This window comes from Pseudochaenichthys georgianus, chromosome 20 (assembly GCF_902827115.2).
Source record: "Pseudochaenichthys georgianus chromosome 20, fPseGeo1.2, whole genome shotgun sequence".
Lineage (NCBI taxonomy): Eukaryota > Metazoa > Chordata > Actinopteri > Perciformes > Channichthyidae > Pseudochaenichthys > Pseudochaenichthys georgianus.
The window spans coordinates 14,440,969-14,460,865 of record NC_047522.1 but is presented as its reverse complement, the minus strand read 5'-3'; the positions used below and the strand labels follow the sequence as shown (position 1 = coordinate 14,460,865).

Genomic DNA, 19,897 nt, shown 5'->3' with positions numbered 1-19,897 from the left:
TTTAGGAGAGGGTTTACTCTTGCCTCCTAGAGACTGTTTGGAAAGTGACCAGAAGTTAGAGAAGTGTTGATGAAATGGGTGAGAAACGGTAGAATATCAGGAGCGATAGTCTGAAGGAGGTTTGAAGGGATAGGGTCCAGAGGACAGGTGGTAGGGCGGGCAGAGGTAATGAGGGTAAGAACCTCACTTGGAGAGAGAGGGGAAAAGGAGGTTAGTGTGTGGGTGAAAGGAGGGTCTTGTGACCCAGCGGTGAGTAAAGGTGAGTCAGAAAAAGAAGGGCGAATATCATCAACCTTTTTTTCAAAGTGGTTAACAAAGTATTTCAAACTAGCAAATGCATTGCAGCCAGTTAAGGCTCTGCCAGTTTATTTCGTGTTCAATACTAGAGCATTCTCAAAAAAGATTGTCACTTAGACACAAACACCTGGGAAAAATCATCCCAGAATGACAAAATACATCCCAAGTTAGAACCAGCTTTCACTTAAATATTCCCTTAACACTAAGGAATACTCAGCACCCCGTGGTGCAAGTAGACAGTGGCTTAGAAAACGGTTAATATGTTATATATTACAATAATAGAAGAAAGAAGAAGAAGACATACTTCAATATGAACACAATTATAATTGAACAATGGACAATTATAATGGAAACATGACAGCACTGTGCTTCTTTGGGAACATTTGTATTTTCAAGGTTTTACCCTTTCTTCCATTATGAAATATGTACAAGTTGTGGTGTGCATTTTGTATGTTTGGCCACCTGATGGCAGTGAAACAAGCATTAATGCATTTTCAGCTTTTTTGCTAATAAGACAAACTCTTTTCTGATCACCTACTATATTATATACTCTCCATTTTAACTATTTTTCAGTCACCACCAACTGCACAGGGAAGTATCTGGCTCTATATCTGCTAAATACTGGTCTATGTTTAGCTAATAGTCACTGTCTGTCCACCTTTTGTTGGTTTACAGTTAACATACTGTCCAGTTACTTTTTAGACCATTTTCTTTTTAAACAACATTAAAATAAAAGTGTAATGTCAAAGAAAACCTAGAAACCGTTCAAAGGTTTCACAAATTCTCTATATAGTTGAAGGGGAACTTCACAATGATGTGTTTGAAGTTTTGCTCTGATTTGTATTATCTCTGATGCTCATTGAAAAAAAGGCAAAGAGTCAAGGTTGAAGGTTCAAGGCTTGTATTAGTCATACGTACATAGCTACAGTGTAGTAGTTATGACGATGACAATCTTAGGACCCAGGCTCCACCAACAGTGCATGTCTAAGTGTATGTAGCAGCTGGCCCTGTATAGAGTACAATATTAATTTCTCATTTTGAGGATAATAAAGTTGAAAAATTAAGCACATAAAGATAATTAACATTACACATTCAAATGTCCTCATGTTCTGCCTTCTATTGCATTCTTGAGGCTGCTTGTATTAATCCATCATGGACACCAGATGTCCCTGCTATACTTTTGAATACCATTTTATTTCTCATTGCTGGTGCTGATGATTGTGGCAGGATTTTAGCTTTATTTCTGTTTTCCACATTCAAAGAACGAGTTTGAAATGTGATACAAAAAATGCAAAAAAGCCATTTATACAACAAAATACTTACCTTTCTATACCAGGGCATACACAAGTACAAACCTTTTTTTTCATCTTTTCTAGGTATCAAAGTAAAGCATGAAGCGAACCATTTTTCATTCTTGACTAGGTGAGAGCAGCAGCAAAGGAAAGCAGTACTGATTGAATTGCTGCTACTTCCATGAAGTTGGCTTTTTAAGGGTTGTTTTGATTCTACTCCACATTCATCTTGGGCCAAGAAACAGGTGTTCTTATTCAACCCACACATACAAATATGATATAGTGAAATGAATTGCACAAAATCAAGATCCAGGCTGCTTCCATATCCTTGTCTCCGTAGCAACGCAATACCCTTTGCAAGTAAGATGAGATGCACCTTTTTTTCAATTGTGCCCAGAGGTTCTTGTGGGAGTAGAATATTATATGTATACAGGGACGTGCAAAGGTACGGGCTAATGTTGCCCGGGCAATGGCCCTTTTGCCCTTTTTGGCTAACCTGCCCCTCTGGAGAGAGCAAGAGATTTTTTTTTCTGTTGTGGCCGAATCAACATGATAAGCCCACAATTAGTATTGTAGCGTCTCGCTGCGATAAAACACACCTTGTCAGCGCTGTCATCTGCCCCCAGTCATGTGACTTTGTTTACAATCTGACAGCTGAAAGCAAAGGACAGCCCTCCGGCCTCATATGGCTATGGTGATTTTACCAAATGCCTGGCTGGCTTTGGTGGCAAATCCCTGGGTCAATCTGTCCCCGGAAATGTCCCAGTTTTTAAATATGCTTAGGGTTGATTTTGAGTTTTCTCATGGCAGTTAGAGTATAGGGGACAAACCAGGGGACTTTACTTCCTCTTGACACCGTCGGTTTTTTACAACAACAAAAAAACCTAAATATACTTGTTATTGTGCTTCTGTCTTTCTGTGTCTTTTCATTTGTAAACTCCCTCAACGGGGCCGCTCGCTCTCTTTTCTTGATCGCCCTCTCTCACATACGGAAAACACTTCACTGTCCCGCTTCATTGTAGGATTTCTGCCATGTCTCTACCACTTTAGTTTGACCATCTCTGTTATTAAGTTATGGAATACTAAATAAATAAGTAATTAGATACCTTACCGTTACTGCGCTCATAAAGAATGATAAGAATAGGCACATTCACATTGCGGTACTTTTTCCACAAAGGTTCATGTAAACTTAGTTCATGCGAACTCTTTAGTTCGCATGAACTAAGTACAGATCGCGTTCACATCAGAAAAAGTCCCTGGGGGTGGATTAGGCAAATTAAACCGCTGATGTCACTTCTTCTTCTTCTTCTTCTTCTTCTTCTGCTTTGGGCTTACTGGCAGGCCGCAAACCACTTCACGGCGTATATTGCCGCCCAAAGTCCCTGACCGGAAGTCCCCGGAGTTGGGGACTGGCTTCAGTAGAAGCTGCTGGGAGTCCCAGCAGCTTCGAGTAAATCGCCAGAACGCAGACACCTCCTCATCTCCACCGCTCCCATGTTTTATTTTGTGTTGCCATAAGTTAGTCTCTCTGTGTTTCTGCGCTGGGCTCATGCTAATAATGCTAATGCGAGGATAATAAAAGGGCGGCTTCACAAAACTTTTTGGGAGTTTTACGGGGCGTGGTTTGCAATCCGCCCAGCCAATCAGAAATATAGCTCTTTTCTCACAAAAGAGCCCCTGCTCGCAGGGACTTTCGAGCGGGTAAAAAGGTTTGCATGAACTAATTTTAGTACTGGCTCTTTTTGGTGTGAACGCGATCATGAACTAAGTTCGCATGAACCTTTGTGGGAAAAGTACCGCAGTGTGAATGCGCCTAATGACAATAATGTGTATTGAACTGGTTTCATTCATTAGTGAGTTTATTTAAGAAAATGTCTTAGAAGCCCTATTTTACCAGTATGTCCGCACAGCAGTTACAATGGTCAAACTAGCCTACAATAAAAAAAGAATTGTCCCCATTTTTTCTTTAATAGTTAGTAACATTAGATATTTTAATGAGATATGTACCACAAAACAAAAAATGTCCCTGGTTTTAATTTAGAAAACAATTCAAAAGGTCTTGTGTTTTTTTTCGGGGGGGAGGCCCTTTTTCTAGTTGAGAGCCCCTCCAAATGTCTGTGCACGTCCCTGTATTTATACCAATGTCACTGTATGCAGAAACAGAGTCAGAGAAGTCGTAATACAGAAAGGACCTATCACTGCTACAGTTTCACCTTCAAGGTCCTTCTTTAAAGGTTGGATTTGCAAAAATAAAATGTTTTTTCTATGTGTGTAAATCCAAATGAATGTATTCCTAACATAATATCTGAATAAATCTGAGGCACGTTTGAAGGGTAGTAAGTACAAAAATACATTTAGTTGATTTAGAGCGAACTAATTCTGTATGTTTTGTCATGCTAGCATTATGGGTGGTGCTGTAACAAGCCTGAAACATTACATGTTACTTGTTAGACGCTTTTATCTAAAGCGACTTACATACTCAATACTGTAGTAGACAATCCCCACAGGAGCAATTTGGTGAAGTGTCTTGTGTTGTACACAACAACATGCTGACTGCAGTGGGGTTTGAACCTGAACCGGACACCAATGCACTAGTCCACAACACCATATATGGTGTATGATGTATCCCAGCAACAATTGATGGATTGCCATGAAATCCTCATTTCATCAGCATTATGTTACGCTTGTGTTTAGTTTTGTTTAGAATACATGCTATCATGCTAAAATAAGAATTTATAAAAATGTACCTGTTGCATTGAGCTAAAAAGCTTACTGTGCTTAGTGCAGCCTTAAAATGCAATTAGCATGGCAGTACATCTGTATAAGTAGCCTATATAGAATAATTAATCAACCATATAACTTGTAAGTGTATGAAAAGAAAATATACACCTCAGAAATAACTACATAAAAATGAACTGACAAAGGAGCCTATACTCTTTGAATCCTGACAGATTATTCTAGTGCTACTAAATGAAGAAATTGCACTAAATTAATCCTGACAGACTACTCTATTGTTTCAAGTCATGTATTTGTATTCACACCTTATTCAGATGTATTTCCTCCTAATTAGGTGATGTATGATTACTTATTTACATACTGTCTATGCACTATGCTTGAGATGCTGTGTAGTCCTGCCCCCCTCCCCCGTCTCCCAGTTTGGTATGGTCCTCGCTCCAGCGGCGCTTCCAATCCCCGGTCTGAAGGGCTCATTTATCCCTGCTCTGCTCTCAAAGTAACGCAGCACAAAAGTCCAGACGCTCTGTGTCTCTGAAGCACCTGAAGAGGACCTGAAAGAGCGCAAAGCTGGACCGCTACACAATGACCATGTACAAGGGGAAGCGTCGCAACCATAGATGTAAGTTCAAACAGAATATATATGATGTCGCGCGATACAAGTTTCAAATATTGAGCCGTGCTTAATGTTTTTCAAGATGCAGCCGGTTCGCTTTAAACTGCGTGGGTTAGGGTTAGGGCCACATTTATATTAAACACAGGCACAGTTTCAGCCAAAGTTAAAGGTTAAACCACCAGACAAATGTCTGGCGCGTGAACGCTTTGTCTTTGTCTGTAATGTAACACATTTTGTACGATCTTGTATTTGACAAACAGTAAATCCTGCTGGCCGTTTTACTGTTTAGTTTTTGTATCAATATCCTAGTTTGAGAAGGCATCCTTGCATATGCACTGTTGTAATATCCATTCTGCTCTTGTTGGCATTGGCATACATTGTAATGAGATGTGGCGACTCATCAAAGTTGATGATGGAAACTGTCATTTAAGGTATTTAAAATGTTAATGTCAATTATAATAAAGTCCTGCTGGTGCTTTTCAAAAACTTTACATAATCATTCTGTAGTGAATACACAGTTTGGTATGCAAAATATTTCACTCTGAATCCATGCAACAATGGTGTTCCTACAAAAATAGAGGTGGGGTAATAATTGGTCCCTTCAGTTATACATTGACAAAAGATTAATCAAATCTCTTATCTGGAAAAAAATTTCCATCATTACCTAGTTTCTTCCTAGATTGTGAGACCGAAACAATTTTACGATGTCACCTTGGTCTCAAGGCAATTATTTTTTTCTGATGTTTTATAAACGAAATTGGGATACGAATAATCAATAGATTGAGGACATAATCAACTAATTAACTTATATAATAATGACAGAATAATTTCGTGCAAACATATGACTGTGTTATACCAATGGGTATGCCATGGTAACAAAACCTTGAGTTTAAAGCATGTTGCACTGAACAGTTTATTGTTAAAATATTATGGGTATTCACAAATAACCAGCTGGTTAGTGCACACTCAACGGTAGAGAGCGATAGAGGTTTAAGACGGTTTTTGGTCTACATGTGTGTGTTTTAGAAGAGACTTTGTTTTCTTCTCAGCAGAGAAAATGCAAAACTACATTGTGCACTGCATAGGCTAAAAATATGTCGCATTGCATGCATTTTGTGATGGTATATACTGCTTGGTATATAGACAAGATGGGAGGACAATTTGGACTCAGACCACAGAAGAGTCAGTGTCAAGAGACCAGGTCAAAGAGCAGTGATAGGCTGGTATAAAGCCAATTAACAGGCGTATTGGCTGGTGAAGAGGTTCCTGAATCTATCTCTATTAGGAAGGAGAGTGCTGCTGCGGGTCCAAATCCCTGCTGTACGCTTAGAAATAGATAAACCTGTGAAGTGTGTACAAGCTGCAACATTACCATATGGTGCTGTGGAGTCTGATGCATGCGGACGCTAGGCGGTAAATCGTTGATGAGAGAAAACTGCAGTTATGTTGATGTGTCCTTAGGTGCACTTCTAACCAAGGTGCTACAAATGGCCTCCTTTCAACACAGCTTACCTCAGGCACCTTGGCATCACCCCTTCAATGGCTTCTTTTTGCTATCAGTTAGTGTGAGATTTCATCAGCATACACTGCAGACTCAGCCATGGATGTGTGAGTAACGTATAACTGAGAAGATGTTTGTGTAGGTGTAACTCTTAGGATGACTTATACTACAGCAATTCATTATTTCTTCCAATGCACCAGCAGCTATTCTTTTCAAAATAGGCTTAACAGTGGTGCATAGATTTAAACAATTACAAGCTTTAACAAACAGTATTGGTTCCCTAATTAGAAAGTCAGGTGAAGATATCTCTTCTATTGTTGTTGCGCTTTGAGCAGTTAATACCCGTCGGAAAATTCATCTTTCGTGCCTTGGCTTTGTTCTTTTATCTAAAGGTAAACCCTAAGCCTGCGTGCATGTTTATGATGTTGCCTGTTGTGTTTAATTAAATCAGGAAAGAAAACGTCTCTTTTCTCATGAGCCTGAGCTAGAACTTGCGTATTTGAGTCCAATAATATTTAAGATTTTGCAGCTCAGGAATCTTCACAGATCAAATGGGGTTAGAGCCGTGTCCCTGTGCATGTGTGTGTGTGTGTGTGTGTGTGTGTGTGTGTGTGTGTGTGTGTGTGTGTGTGTGTGTGTGTGTGTGTGTGTGTGTGTGTGTGTGTGTGTGTGTGTATTATTCCCTCGTCTGTGTACAGTATGTGGATTCGCGATTTCTACTTCAAGCATAGCAATACTTTGAACCAAATGGAAATGTATCAATCGTACGGAATCTTCCTTTTCGACACACGTTCTTTAGACTTTTCTCCGCAGTGGTTTTTATTTCCATCAGGGCCTCCTTCTTTCAGTTGCAATTCCTGTCGTGATTGAAAGCTGCAGCGCATGCCACATGAATGTGTCTTTCTGTGCTGCGGATGTTCGTTTGTGGCTCTATTTGTGTGCTGCTGGTGGTGGAAGGAGGGGGTGAGGGCACAGGGGGCAGGCTGTTACATTTTCTGTCAAATGTCCTCCGCGTATCTTAAGCCATGTGTCAAGGGCAGTCATGGTTGCATGTCTGTGGGTTTTTTCAACTAGATTTCGTTTCAGTTTAGCTCCATTTCCCCCAAATGTTCAGTTTGCGTGTCTACAGGAACCAAGGAACACAAATCTGTGTCTGCTGCTCTGCTTCTCTTGAATAAATCACAAGCTTTTACAGAATATAACCCGTTCCAGATACTTTAGTTGCTGCTCAAGATGCAGTTGTTACACTTTCAAAAAGACACCAGCTGTTATGCTTTGCCTTTTTTTTCTGACCTGGACAAACACAATCCAATCTGTCCTGGAAATGTGATTTTATCTGTCAGAAATGACCTAATGAGACTCCTCGGAAGATGGACGATGATGAAATAATGTGACAGAGTTGTCACAAGATGTCGCTTCCCCCCCCCCCCCCCCCCCCCCCGGCTCTCCCACCAGCAGCTCCTCTGTTTGGGCTGTTGCCAGGGGAAGTGCCAATCAGTGTGAAATAAAGACAAGCTTTCAGTGACACACACACACACACACACACACACACACACACACACACACACACACACACACACACACACACACACACACACACACACACACACACACACACACACACACACACACACACACACACACACATTCACAGATAAAACACCAGCAATCGTAAATAATGTGCAATAAGCTCTTTGGGGAAGAAATGGTGCATAATGGCAGGTTCTTCTTTTCTTGTGTTTTATCGTGAAGGAGCAGATTATTTAGAGCAACAGGCAGTGAATGTGAATGGTGTGTACATATATGAGATCTAATGTGCACAATCTACACATACAACTATAGCAGTTTGAATATGTTGAGGTCTGTCATGGAAAGCAGAACAAGATGATTACAGAACTTAACATCTCGCTCTGTCTTTCCTTCTATTATCGCACTTGTCTCTCGCCTATGCAGGGATGTTTAAAATAGGCAAGAAGAAAATGGCATCACATTTTCATAAACCAGCATAATGCCTGCCATATTCCTTTCAATCAGTAATTCCCTTTAATTCCTTGTTTGAATGAAATATAAATGTCTGCATGATGTCTGAAAGACCTTCTGCTGTACGTCAAAGAGAGGCTGTTTTTGCAGTGAGGAAAGTCGATGGTGAGTATTAACGTGATTGATTCTCGGAGGAAAATCATCTCAATGTGAGTGCGTCTGACTGCTCGGTGTTTGTTTTCACGCCTCGCTTCCCACCGATAAGCTTCCCCCAGCGGGACCGTGTTCGTCCGCCCGAACGCCCCGATCGTCCGCTTTCTGCAGAGCATCATTGTTGGCTGGCGTGAGACAGCTGGCTGGGCGCTACAGGTCACACTGAGAGGATGTGATCTCAAACCAATGCCACGCCTTTATCTGTTCTGCCGAGGAACGGGGGGATTATGAGCTGATCCCCCCCGGACTTAGGGGCATGCAGCCTCAAAGAGGCAGCGAGGAGGAGAGGCAGACTGAAAGCCACACTTGTGTGTTTACAGAGAGAGAGATGCTCCAGTTCTGTAATGGGATGTTCACTGAGATGTTGCAGTGGAATATAATAAAAAATAGCACTTTGGAGGACTAGGTTGGATGTGATTTTTGAGGAAATGGTTGTGTTGCCAAGCCAGGGAATAGCATGTGTTTGGAAAATTCCAACAACATAGAAGTAAAGAAAATGTAATCTGCTGCTTATAATTGATCATTAGTTATTTATGTATGTCATTTTCAAACCAAACATCCGTAACTTCAGCCACTCAAATGGTCAAATGTGCTGGTTTTCTTAGTTTTCTATGATTTTCAGCTAAATATATTTTGGTTGTGGACTGTTGGTTGGACATAAAAAGGAATCAACTGAAGTGATTTTCTGATATGAAATGTGCCAATTTAATAATAATGCAAATAATGTCTAATGGGCTGTGCATAGTTTCATTAATTGAAGCCCTCAAAGAAAAAACATTTCAAGATGAGTTTTTCAGTTAGTTTGGAAACCATTAGTGAATCTTTCAAGCCCGAAATGCCAATCATCGACTGAGTTCAAAGCTCAAATCGGAATCAGTGTTCGGTTTTCTTTCATTTTGTGAATTAAATCTCAACCCTGGGTTTCAGACTCGTCTGTCAGAACAATGAAACTTCACTTGGGATTCAGGAACTTGTGATTGGCATTTGTACGAGTTGTCTTTTCTTTCTCGCAGGCTTTTAGAGGAATAAACATTTTTAATTAACTTTTTGAGTGGGGATGAAGGATGTGTGAGGTCTGATTCAGCGTGGAGCCGGAAGATCCACTGTGAATGGCATCATTTATTTTAAACCCCCTCTGAGATTATTTGGAAATCTGACACTTAAGATGTCAGTTCACCTGCAATATGGCCTTCTATCAGAGAAGCAAGAAGATGAAAGGAGTATCTGGAGTGCCTCGCCTGCAGGTCATGATGAACAGCTCTGGGTATAAAATGCAGAAACCCCTTCATCTCAATCCACTTGCCTTCCTCCCTGACCGGTCCAGATTCACAATTCAGCTGAAGATAAAGCGGAGACGAATTTCCCACATCCCTACCTGTCCTCTCGGCACTTCCATCACCTGCTTTATTCTGCTCCTTCACTTACTTTCTTTTTTGTCTCTTAGCTTACGTCTCTCCCGCTGAGAAGCAATTTGCATGATTTGTTACTTTGTTCAATTAATTAGGACGTTGGGGAGATTGTTTGCAGAGTTGCTCCCTCCATGAGGAGAAGTCCTGCTTCCTCGTTCTTCCTCTGCCTTTAATGTTTATCACATGAAATAGACAGTTGGTGAATGCGTGGAGAAGAATGGAATAAAATAAAACATTAAAACAATGGCTTGTACTGAGTTCTCATAAAGAGATAATTGCTGCTATTCTCTGATTTATATAGTTGTGTATTGAAGCTAATCTGATGGTGGGATAAAACAAGCTATTACAGAGACTTTTCAAACCTATTATTGTCTCTTTTGCAGTCCATTTTATATCGTTTTTTTTATAGATTAATCAACAAAGAAAACAACACTTGCAATGTGGAGTTAACAGACTATGCTTGTGCAGTGCAGCCAACTGTACTGTATGTTCTGCATTAAGTAGAGTAATCCATTGTGAAAAATGGTGCACACAATTAATTCCAAGTTCGGATTCTGCTAATAATAAAATGCAGCGACTGAGACGCAGCGTTGTATCTTAGGAAAAGGGAACAGGGATATTTGGAGCTCCGTGCACCAGTGTGTTGTCGCTTGTGTCACCTTGAAAGTTGTTTCATATGGAGGCGGAATAAATGGCTCGGAATTGTAATTGTAAACTTAGTCTTGCAGTACTTTGCAAAGTGTAATAATCCGTCATGCAAAAAATGAATTTACAAAGTAATAATGTGATTTTTCATATCACTGTGCCTCTATTAACACGTAGAGGTGATTGGGGTAAAATAAAATGATCAAAGTATGTTTAATATACTGCTGCAACTCAAAACGAATTGATCTGTTAACCGTTTCTTTGTTTAATCTATCAACATTTCTAGCTTAAAATACAAAATATAGTGAAAATGCCCATTGCAATGACCAATCTGATATTTTTAATGCAACCAAAAGCCACAAACTGTAGTTTATTCAGCATAATATCAGTTAATTGCTAATTATTTTCTGTTGAAGCGGACAAATTCATTAACTGACTTATTGTTAAAGCTCTAATGTGTTTTTACATCAAAACAATTGATATACTGTATTTTTCTAATAGTTGAAGTATCCAGACAAGAATCTAACCAAATGTTTACCTCATCAGATTGATGCCAAAACCTAATAAAATATCCACATTTCCAGAAATCTGTTCATCGTTCACATGTACAATCAACGTGTTAAAGTGATGCGTCTTCTCGCGGTAAATATCCGCGTAGCTTGAAATGAATTAAATGGAATGGGCCATGTAATGAGTTTTAGAGTCGTGCCTTTAATTGATGCAGAAATAATTCCACTTTTAAAAAAGAAAAATGTAGAAACACATCACTAAACCTTGAACCTGTGTCCCGATTTTACTCAATAGCTCCATTTGATATGATATTTTTCAAAGGTTTTCGAGAAGAGCACCTCTTCATATGCAGATTGCCCTCTGTCTCCATGCCATCCCCCATGTAATTAGACAGCAGCCATCCACAGTGTTGGCCGGCTGCGAATGTCCTTTGATGAGAGTGGTTACAAAAAGCTGAGTGCTGGTGTTGAGAGGGGGGAGGTAAATGCAGTTTGAATGGACAGCACAACCTTGAAGCCTTGTTTAACAACTAATGTCTAAAAGTAAATGCCTGGGATTTAGGATTCAAAATCGAGGGAAGATCAACTGCGAACGGCATATTGAGATTTTGAGGGAATCTGTCAATAGAGTAGTCAATTGATATCATGGATTAACACCTACTATATGGCCTTCATCAGATCAAAAGCAAACATGAAAGGCATACCCCCCAGTCAAGTTTGGAGGAGTTCAGTGCAAAACAACAAAGTTAAAGCATGAGGCAACATCCCTACATCTCTCACCTGATCCATTGTCTTCCCTTCTTTTTAGTCTCTTTGCTTATGTTTCTCCCACTAATGAGACATTTGCATAACAATAAAAGGGGCAAGACATCGGGGAAAGTATTCTTCCACAAGGTACTGATCGGTATCTCCCACTGCGTACTGCTCAATCTTTTTTTTTCTCTGCTTACTTTTTGGTTTTCTTTCATTATATTTCTCATTCCTCGAAGGTCTGAGTTGATTGCAGTCAATCACCTGGTCGCTGTGCTGCACGTCTGCAATATCAATCAAAAAGGAGACCTCAAAGCTTTTTAGGTTATCAATGGGGGGAATTATTTTCGTACCTTGATGGCCAAAAGGTGTTTCCGGTCATTAAGACTGCCCTTCAAATAACATTTTGCAGGTGTTGTCTCTTTTGACTATACTATTACAACGCATAATAAAATCTCTTAATATATCGGTTTATGCCATGGCCCTCAGTTATGCTATTGAGCACAACTGTGTTTCTTAGAATACATGCTTTTTCAATCAGTTTGGCATTGTGACTCATGAGCCTTAGTCACCGTTGCCTTGACCACTACTATGGATTAAAGCCAGAGGAGGCTGAGAATTCAGAATGCTGGAAAACAGCAATCTTTTCCAAATTCATCCAAATTGAACCCATAATCTGTCATGTAATATACAGTAATAAACAGTTTATGATCAAATAAATAAATAAATACATGCAAAACAGAAAATACTTATAATGAAGGTATATCAAACATATCATATCTTGTCAGGACAAATTTCACAAACTCTGACATAGTTTTTAAATAATGTTTGTGTCATAGTTGGTGTTATTTTAAGTTGGCTTGGTGTGAGAGCGTAGCACCAAATGTCTGCTCTAGATGTTAATTGTTTTGAGCTTGTATTTATGAATGAGTGATGACGTTTGACGGTTTTTATCTTGAACACGATTGACTACATTTAATGACGTGACTTGTCTACAATAGTTTTAATGATCTATTTTGAAAGCAAAGCCTGTGCAAAATGAGCTATTGAAAGCTAAGTGATTGAATTGTCATTATTCCAATAGCACGGAGTGATGACTGATGAGAAGAGCATCTTGCGAAATAAAAAGATTATTCACAAATCTGCCAATCCTCCAGCACTCTAACAAAGACGTTCTTTGGCTTAAATGATACAATCTATCTGTCTCTCTTTCTCTCTGACCGGTGCTTGTTAGCTTAGCCCCTGAAGCCACGAGCTATTGGCTAGTTTTATCTCCTCTGTGTGTGAGAGGAAGAGAAAAGGAAGAGCGTCGAAACTGAGAGTGAGACGGAAAGATTACAGTCAACAGGTGTTTGTGGCTGCTCCAGTGGTTCAATCATTCTCCTTCCAGTAATAGAAGGTATCTTCCTGTTCCCTGCATTCTGGCAAGAATCCCCCTTTCCTTATGTTATTTGGGTCCTGTTGATTTTCACAAAAGTACTTTCCAATCCCATTGAGTTCCCCGCAATATGTTGCCATATGGCCCTGCTTTATTCAAAAGCCTAGACTTCCATATTCATCCCTCTCTCGCTAATGAAAGCAGGGGGAGAAATAAGACTTGTGAAGCTTTTCCATGTCGGCACAGGTGTGGAATTGAAAAGAACCCACAGGTGATGCTCAGAAATTAAATGTCTCATAATGAGCTTCCTCTGAGACACAGGAAGAAGTATGGGATGTGAGAGAGAGTGACGGATCTTGTGCGAGGGGAATGGAAGGTGAGAAAGCGAGAGAGAAAGAGATGTTGAGGGATGGGTTGAGGCCGACGGCAGATCAGGCAGCACGAGAAGTCGGAGGGAGACAGAGATGTAAGGCAACAAATGAGGCCAATAAAACACATGGGCAGGCTGCTTCGGGGAGTCACGGATCCTTGTTTTCCTGACAGAGGAACACAGGTCTGTCCTCAGTGATTACTTACGCTCTGTGCCTTTTTTCTTTCCACGGCAATTTACCTCCATAACCTTTTCTCTCCCACGGTTTCTGAGCCAATAACAGTCGCGCCTCACATAGTTATTCAGTGTGGTGTTTGTTCAGTATCTATATACAGACAGACAACAGCCTAGAACAAGTCAATATGTGTATGCTCGCGCAGCAGGTCGAGTCCTTTTGGTTTTTCTGCCACAGACCTTATAGACCCACTTTGTTCAACACCACAGACAGCTCTGACCCAACCAATGGTACAGGATAGAGGGGGATAATTGAATAAAGCACACAGATGTGGTCCCTGACCCTGGGTACATCTCATTCATATCAAACGCAGCCTTTAGGGCTGCACAGATACAGCATGTTCTGATAAAAGCTGCATCCGAGGTAATCATTACCAGCATAGCAGTTAGTTCCTCCAATGTCGCTTACACAAATGGAAGTAAAGATAGTAAGAGCACAGTATGTGTTTTAGACACTCCATCTTTTTCTGATAGAACCCCCTCTGAAGTAGTGTGCCACATTTTTTGTGATGGCTATTATTATGTGCAACAATGCCTTTGGTTACAAACCAAAACACTAAGAAGTGATATTTCTCAACGTTTTTCGATTGATTTCTGAATGTTTTTTAGTAGACTACAGTTTAAACCAAGAAAACCAACCGTTTTGGATTTGAATTGATAAGTTTGACAGATAAACACAACCAAAACATAATCATGTCTTTGTTTTAGAGATTTATCGAGCAAGAATGCCAAATATTCGCCAGTTTCTGCTGCTAACCAATATGAAATAGACTAGACTATAATTGATTGATCAAAAACAGATTTAACAGTCAAAAATAATCTTTAGTTGCAGTCTGGATTGACGTCTAGACTAATTAGAATTACTTTATGAGCAGCTGTTGTATAAATATGTAAAAGACGTATCTTTGTAGCTCTACATTGAACTTTTACCCTGTCGAAACATGTCGTATCGATCGTTTGAGTGGACTGAACTCTTAAACCAGACACACCCTGACAGCCTCAGTCAAAGTGTGCAAAAGCTCTCCTCTGCTAGATGCACTAGCTAGACAGAATACCAATGATTTGGCTCAACAGAGAACCCATAAAGTAGCACTGACTCTGGTCTGAAAACAGCATCTGGGGTCAGGGATTTATAGAAATCGCTTGAGGTTTTGGATGCCAATTATATTTTTGCTCGATTGGTATGGGCTAATTAAAGGGTTGGTCTAAATGAGTTTTACCAGGCTGTAAACATGTTCTTTTCTGGTGTTAAGTTGGGTATTTTAGCATAGGGGTCTAGGGGGATTGACTTGACGCCAGCTAGTGTCCATTTGGGAAACTTTTGGCACTTCCTTGTTTGCTTCACTTCTTCGTTAGCTGTTGCCACTTCCACTCGCCCATATACACACTTATGCGCTCATTTGGTCATGCAACTTTGTGAAACAAGTCTGTGTTTTAGCATGTCTAAGTAAGTCGTATACAAACAGAGCAGGGTTTAATCCTATTTCTCGTGAGAGCAGCCACTGTGAGAGAGAGGCATGACTTTGCCTGTGGCTTATTTTCACCACAGTGCTATAGTTGCTCTCCGGGGGATCTGGGCGCCTCCACTTGTTTGGTATTTGGATGAGAAGGAGAGGGGCAGGGCAGGAGCATACATTGTTCATGCAAATGTGTGCTGCTTGTAGGGACAACATGATAGTGAGAAAATGGCCGAATGCGAAAAACAACAATTTGTGAGGAAGTGCTTTTTTAAGTAATCCATGTACCCTGGAGGCACTTGGGTTTGGGTATCGTCGCTGAAGGGCACCTTGTAATTTTCGTCGCTATGAAATGGCTCTTCAGATGACCTTGCTGCGTGTAGATGCTTGCTCAAAAAAATTGTGATATCCAAGACAATCTAAAAAAGCACATGATTGAATTCTTCTGCCTTTTGACATAAAGTATTTAAGTTATTTATCATTTAGATTCTTAAGAATCCTCAGTGCATTTTTTTTGACTGTATAGCTCATATCTAAACTCTGAATGCTACTTTTGCGACTTAAAGGGCACCTATTATGCAAAATCCACTTTTTCATGTCTTTTATAAATAAACATGAGTCCCCTCTGTGTTAAGAGATTCTGAACGTTTCAGAAAAAAAGATTCGCTCACTTTTTGTCCTGATCCATTTATATAAAAATCTGTCTGAAAATGAGCTGATCAGATTTTGGCCACTTTATGATGTCATAACGATTTTTTGGCTTGTGTAACCATTAGCCAATCACCAACCAAGGTCACCTGAATCTCCTCCTAGAGCATCATTGTGTTCTTTATAACCAAATATCTCTCAGAGGGGCGTGGGGAGTGGCTCCTTATTTTCATCTAATGTAACAGACCCAGAATCAGCACTTTTGGAACAGGACTGAAACAGAGGGGATTATGGGATGCTACGATGCACGATCTGTTTGGTATTTCGAGCAAAACACTTCAGAGACATGTTTTGTATATATATGAGACCTATAATATATTGATGAAAACAGTATAATAGGGGACCTTTAAGATGATTACAAAACTCCTGCATCATTCCCTAACATTGTGGTTATAGCCTCATCCATAAGGTTTCCGGAATATTGTCCTCGCCTTTGAGTGTTTTTCTTTGGACCGGCGGCTTGTTTTGACCCACTGGCTCCTCTCCCGGAAGCCACTCAAAACAAACCACAAGGACCTTGCAACACCCTTGGCAAGGACACGTATAGCGATTTGTAAAATTCCGCATCACTGACTGGCTTTGTCACCAAACATGATGGTATCTTTTTATACACAAAGAACAAACAGCCGGCTATAAATCAAAGCTCCCGGAACATCCAGCTCAGTGCAAGTTCGTCTTCATATGCTTATTCTCTTTCATTGTTTTTATGCGTTTAAGGATTCTCTCCTGCCTCGCAACAAGAATTTCATTTTGTAATCTTTCCGGTGCACGGTAGCAAGGTATCCAGTCTTGTCTCAGAAAATTGGCTCTATATGTCCTACAGTACTGCAGCTTTGTCATTTGCTTATTCAAATGTCTCGTGAAAAGTTCAGCTTTACAATGGAACGGCACAGAGGTTCCTGAGAGCTTGAGTTCATTGTACTCTCTTTTTATTATGAAGGGGGGACTTTTATTGTCCCTTGTGCTCAGCCAGGGCTTTGAGCTACATGTATAATGCAGAACCATTAATGTTATCATGAGCCAGCTCTGTTTGGAGAAAGAATGATTTTTTTCACTCGCATTGACACAGTTCTCCTATTTTAAACTAGGTTACTCTGCGGCTAGAGATGTTATGACATTAACCGATAAAACCCGTCATACTGTAGAGCAAGGTTATATAAACTGAAACAATTGACTTCGTTCATCCCATTATTTTTGCATCAATAAAGAGTATATAAAAACGTAATACAAATAAGTAACACAATATAATGCTGTGATAAGCAGATTTAAGGACATGTCTCCCTGTGAATAAAGTAAATGTCAATACTTTTAAGTACAAATAGTGTAATAGAAATAATGTAATCTCTAAATGTAATTGTGAAATAATTCACATTTCAGATATATTTATATAATACATACAGTAAACTACATACTACTAAACAACCATATTCAAAGTAAATACTGCCATTTGTTACTATATTTTTTACAATTTTTTTATGTTATTATAGTTTTCTTCAAATCGTTTTTAATGTGTTTTTAATCCTTGTTTGATGTAAAATTCCTCGTATGTGTTAACCTACCTGGTAATAAACCTGTTTCTGATTCTGATTCTTAATCTTATCAGCCACTCAATAGCATTTCGAGGAAATGTGAGGTTTAGCACTATTCTTTTCCCCTTCTTTCGTTATTATTATTTCATTTTTTCGCCCCTCAAATATTCATATTCACATTAAAGACTCCAATGTTTTAAAGAAAAAAACAATGGCTATGTTCTTACAAAATAATGTGTTACATTCCAATGTAAAGCCTGTTTATGCTCAATGAAGTCTTACCAAAATCTATTATTATAAAGTTTTCAGTATGGCTGACCTGTTTTCTGTCTGTTTTTGTGTTTTTGCAGACATAAACATGGCGGGCGAGCCGAAGCCCTACAGGCCCAAAGCAGGCTCCAAGAGGCCGCTCTCAGCTGTTTACAGGTAAGATCTGACCATCCATACTCCTTCATCTGAGGAGCTGCAGCCATAAATATGAACTCTCCTCCACACCCTGCTCTTTTCCGCTGATGTAAATGTAGAGTAATATTTTAATATGAGGATTTCTATTATGTTTGAGCCTTGAATTTGTAATTGAGTTTTTAATGCTCTCCATATTTTCAGCACTGACTGGAGTTTGTAAAGCTCAGAGGAGATGCTGTTGTGTAAGCTTCATTAAGCATGACCCTGATGTTCTGCCCCGTTCACATCTCCTAGTCACACACGGATCAAAGCAGTGCTTGTTTACTGCAGGCTGATGTGAAGGAGCCTTTTTTTATTCACTGGGACACTTTATTGTGTATTCAGATGGTGTCCATTGGCAAAAAAGTGTTTAATCCCTCCAATTTACTCCTTTCTGAATTGTTGGTTTCTTGTATTGCACATCTTTGTTTACAAATGCATTAGTTTATGCATTGTTTTACCATAAACCCTCATTTGCATTTGATAGCTAGAGCTGAAACCCACCAGGAAGTAGTATAGCAATTACGGAACAGCAACAAGAGTGGCAAAAACAACAGTACACCACTTCAAGTTGAAATAGAAATACATTAATACTAACTACAATTCCTGTGAGAATTTGCAGCATTTCAAAACAGCATTTATTTTCCAACTATCAGCATTTCAAAACAGCTCCCTCTTTGCTCCTCTTCTCTGAATTTTAAATTAGTTGCCATCCTGAGTGTGTACTTAACATTGATTTTCCTCTCCAGGGTCTAAGAAAAATGTGTTTTCCTTTCATTCCCGACTGTATTTCCCCTCTGAAACTTTATTTAGATTCTTTGTTGATCTGTGGTCTTTGCATGCCAGTGTGTCTTAGTGTGGGCTTTAGACATAGAGCATGTCAGTTTGAGTCAAAACAACTTGAGTTTCTTTTTGACAGATCTCATCTCTTCTTTATCTGTTCCCCCGTCTGTTTCCCCTGCTTGTCTCTCTTAGCGGTTATGAACTTGATTACGAGTACTACAGGGATGACTTCTACAGCAGGTATGTATCGTTCACATTATGTTATCACATTTGAGATTTAACAAAGAAACAGCTGACTGATAACTTTGCCTTACCCCCATTAGTTGTAGTTGCTATCAAATTACACACATGCAGTTTACAATTCTAATTGGGGCACATTTACAATGAAACTTAGTTTGAAATCTTAGTTTAAGACAGAGGAAAACAAGGCTGATCGTATAAGCTAGAGGTAGCTAGCTAATTTACTGTCATTATTGTGGAATTATCCACAACATAACCTACATTAACGCACTTATTACACGGCTTCTTAATTAATACAAATTAATAATTTGACACAAACTATTGATTGAAAATGATTGTATTAATCAAAGGACATTTGTTTTTGCTTCTGTCTAAGAACTGGCTCCATAGAAAACAAAGAAATCCGTAATCTACCAATCACCAATTCTTGATAAATCTTAAATGTTTTGAAATTACACTCTTAAAATATGTCTTTCTACAGACTAATGTTGTTAGTAACAGATACGTTCCATGCTAATATTGTTAGCCGGGTATGCTAACGATTGCTACCTCTGTAAACTTTTTGTTGACTGTTTTTCACCACCCTCTACGATTTTTTAAATACGCTCTTTCTACATAACATAAAGAAATACAAAGCAAGACCGACCATTGGACAATCATTTTCAGGGGCGTGGTTTAGCTAAAGATCAATAGGTCTCTTTATTTATGACTCCCTCATTAAACTTCTCTAATGACAGATGTAGTTCAGTATCCTCACAGAGGCACCTTGAAATATGTCCGATCAGATCAAGCATGCGACTCGAGGCTGA

The 19,897-nt window shown here is 39.5% G+C and overlaps 1 protein-coding gene across 7 annotated transcripts in view; it reads left to right on the top strand.

Annotated features, from left to right (window-relative positions):
• The window catches only part of LOC117465930 (RNA-binding Raly-like protein), a 170,624-nt gene that overhangs the window by 137,835 nt on the left and 12,892 nt on the right, over positions 1 to 19,897 (top strand). For 6 of the 7 annotated variants that reach the window (XM_071206929.1, XM_071206928.1, XM_034109036.2 and 3 more), the window contains exons 3-4: positions 17,972 to 18,047; positions 19,041 to 19,088. In XM_071206929.1, coding sequence (XP_071063030.1) covers positions 17,972 to 18,047; positions 19,041 to 19,088 — 124 coding nt within the window. Of the gene's footprint in view, positions 1 to 4,787; positions 4,945 to 17,971; positions 18,048 to 19,040; positions 19,089 to 19,897 lie in introns of those variants that run through there. The other variant, XM_034109037.2, reaches the window with a different exon arrangement.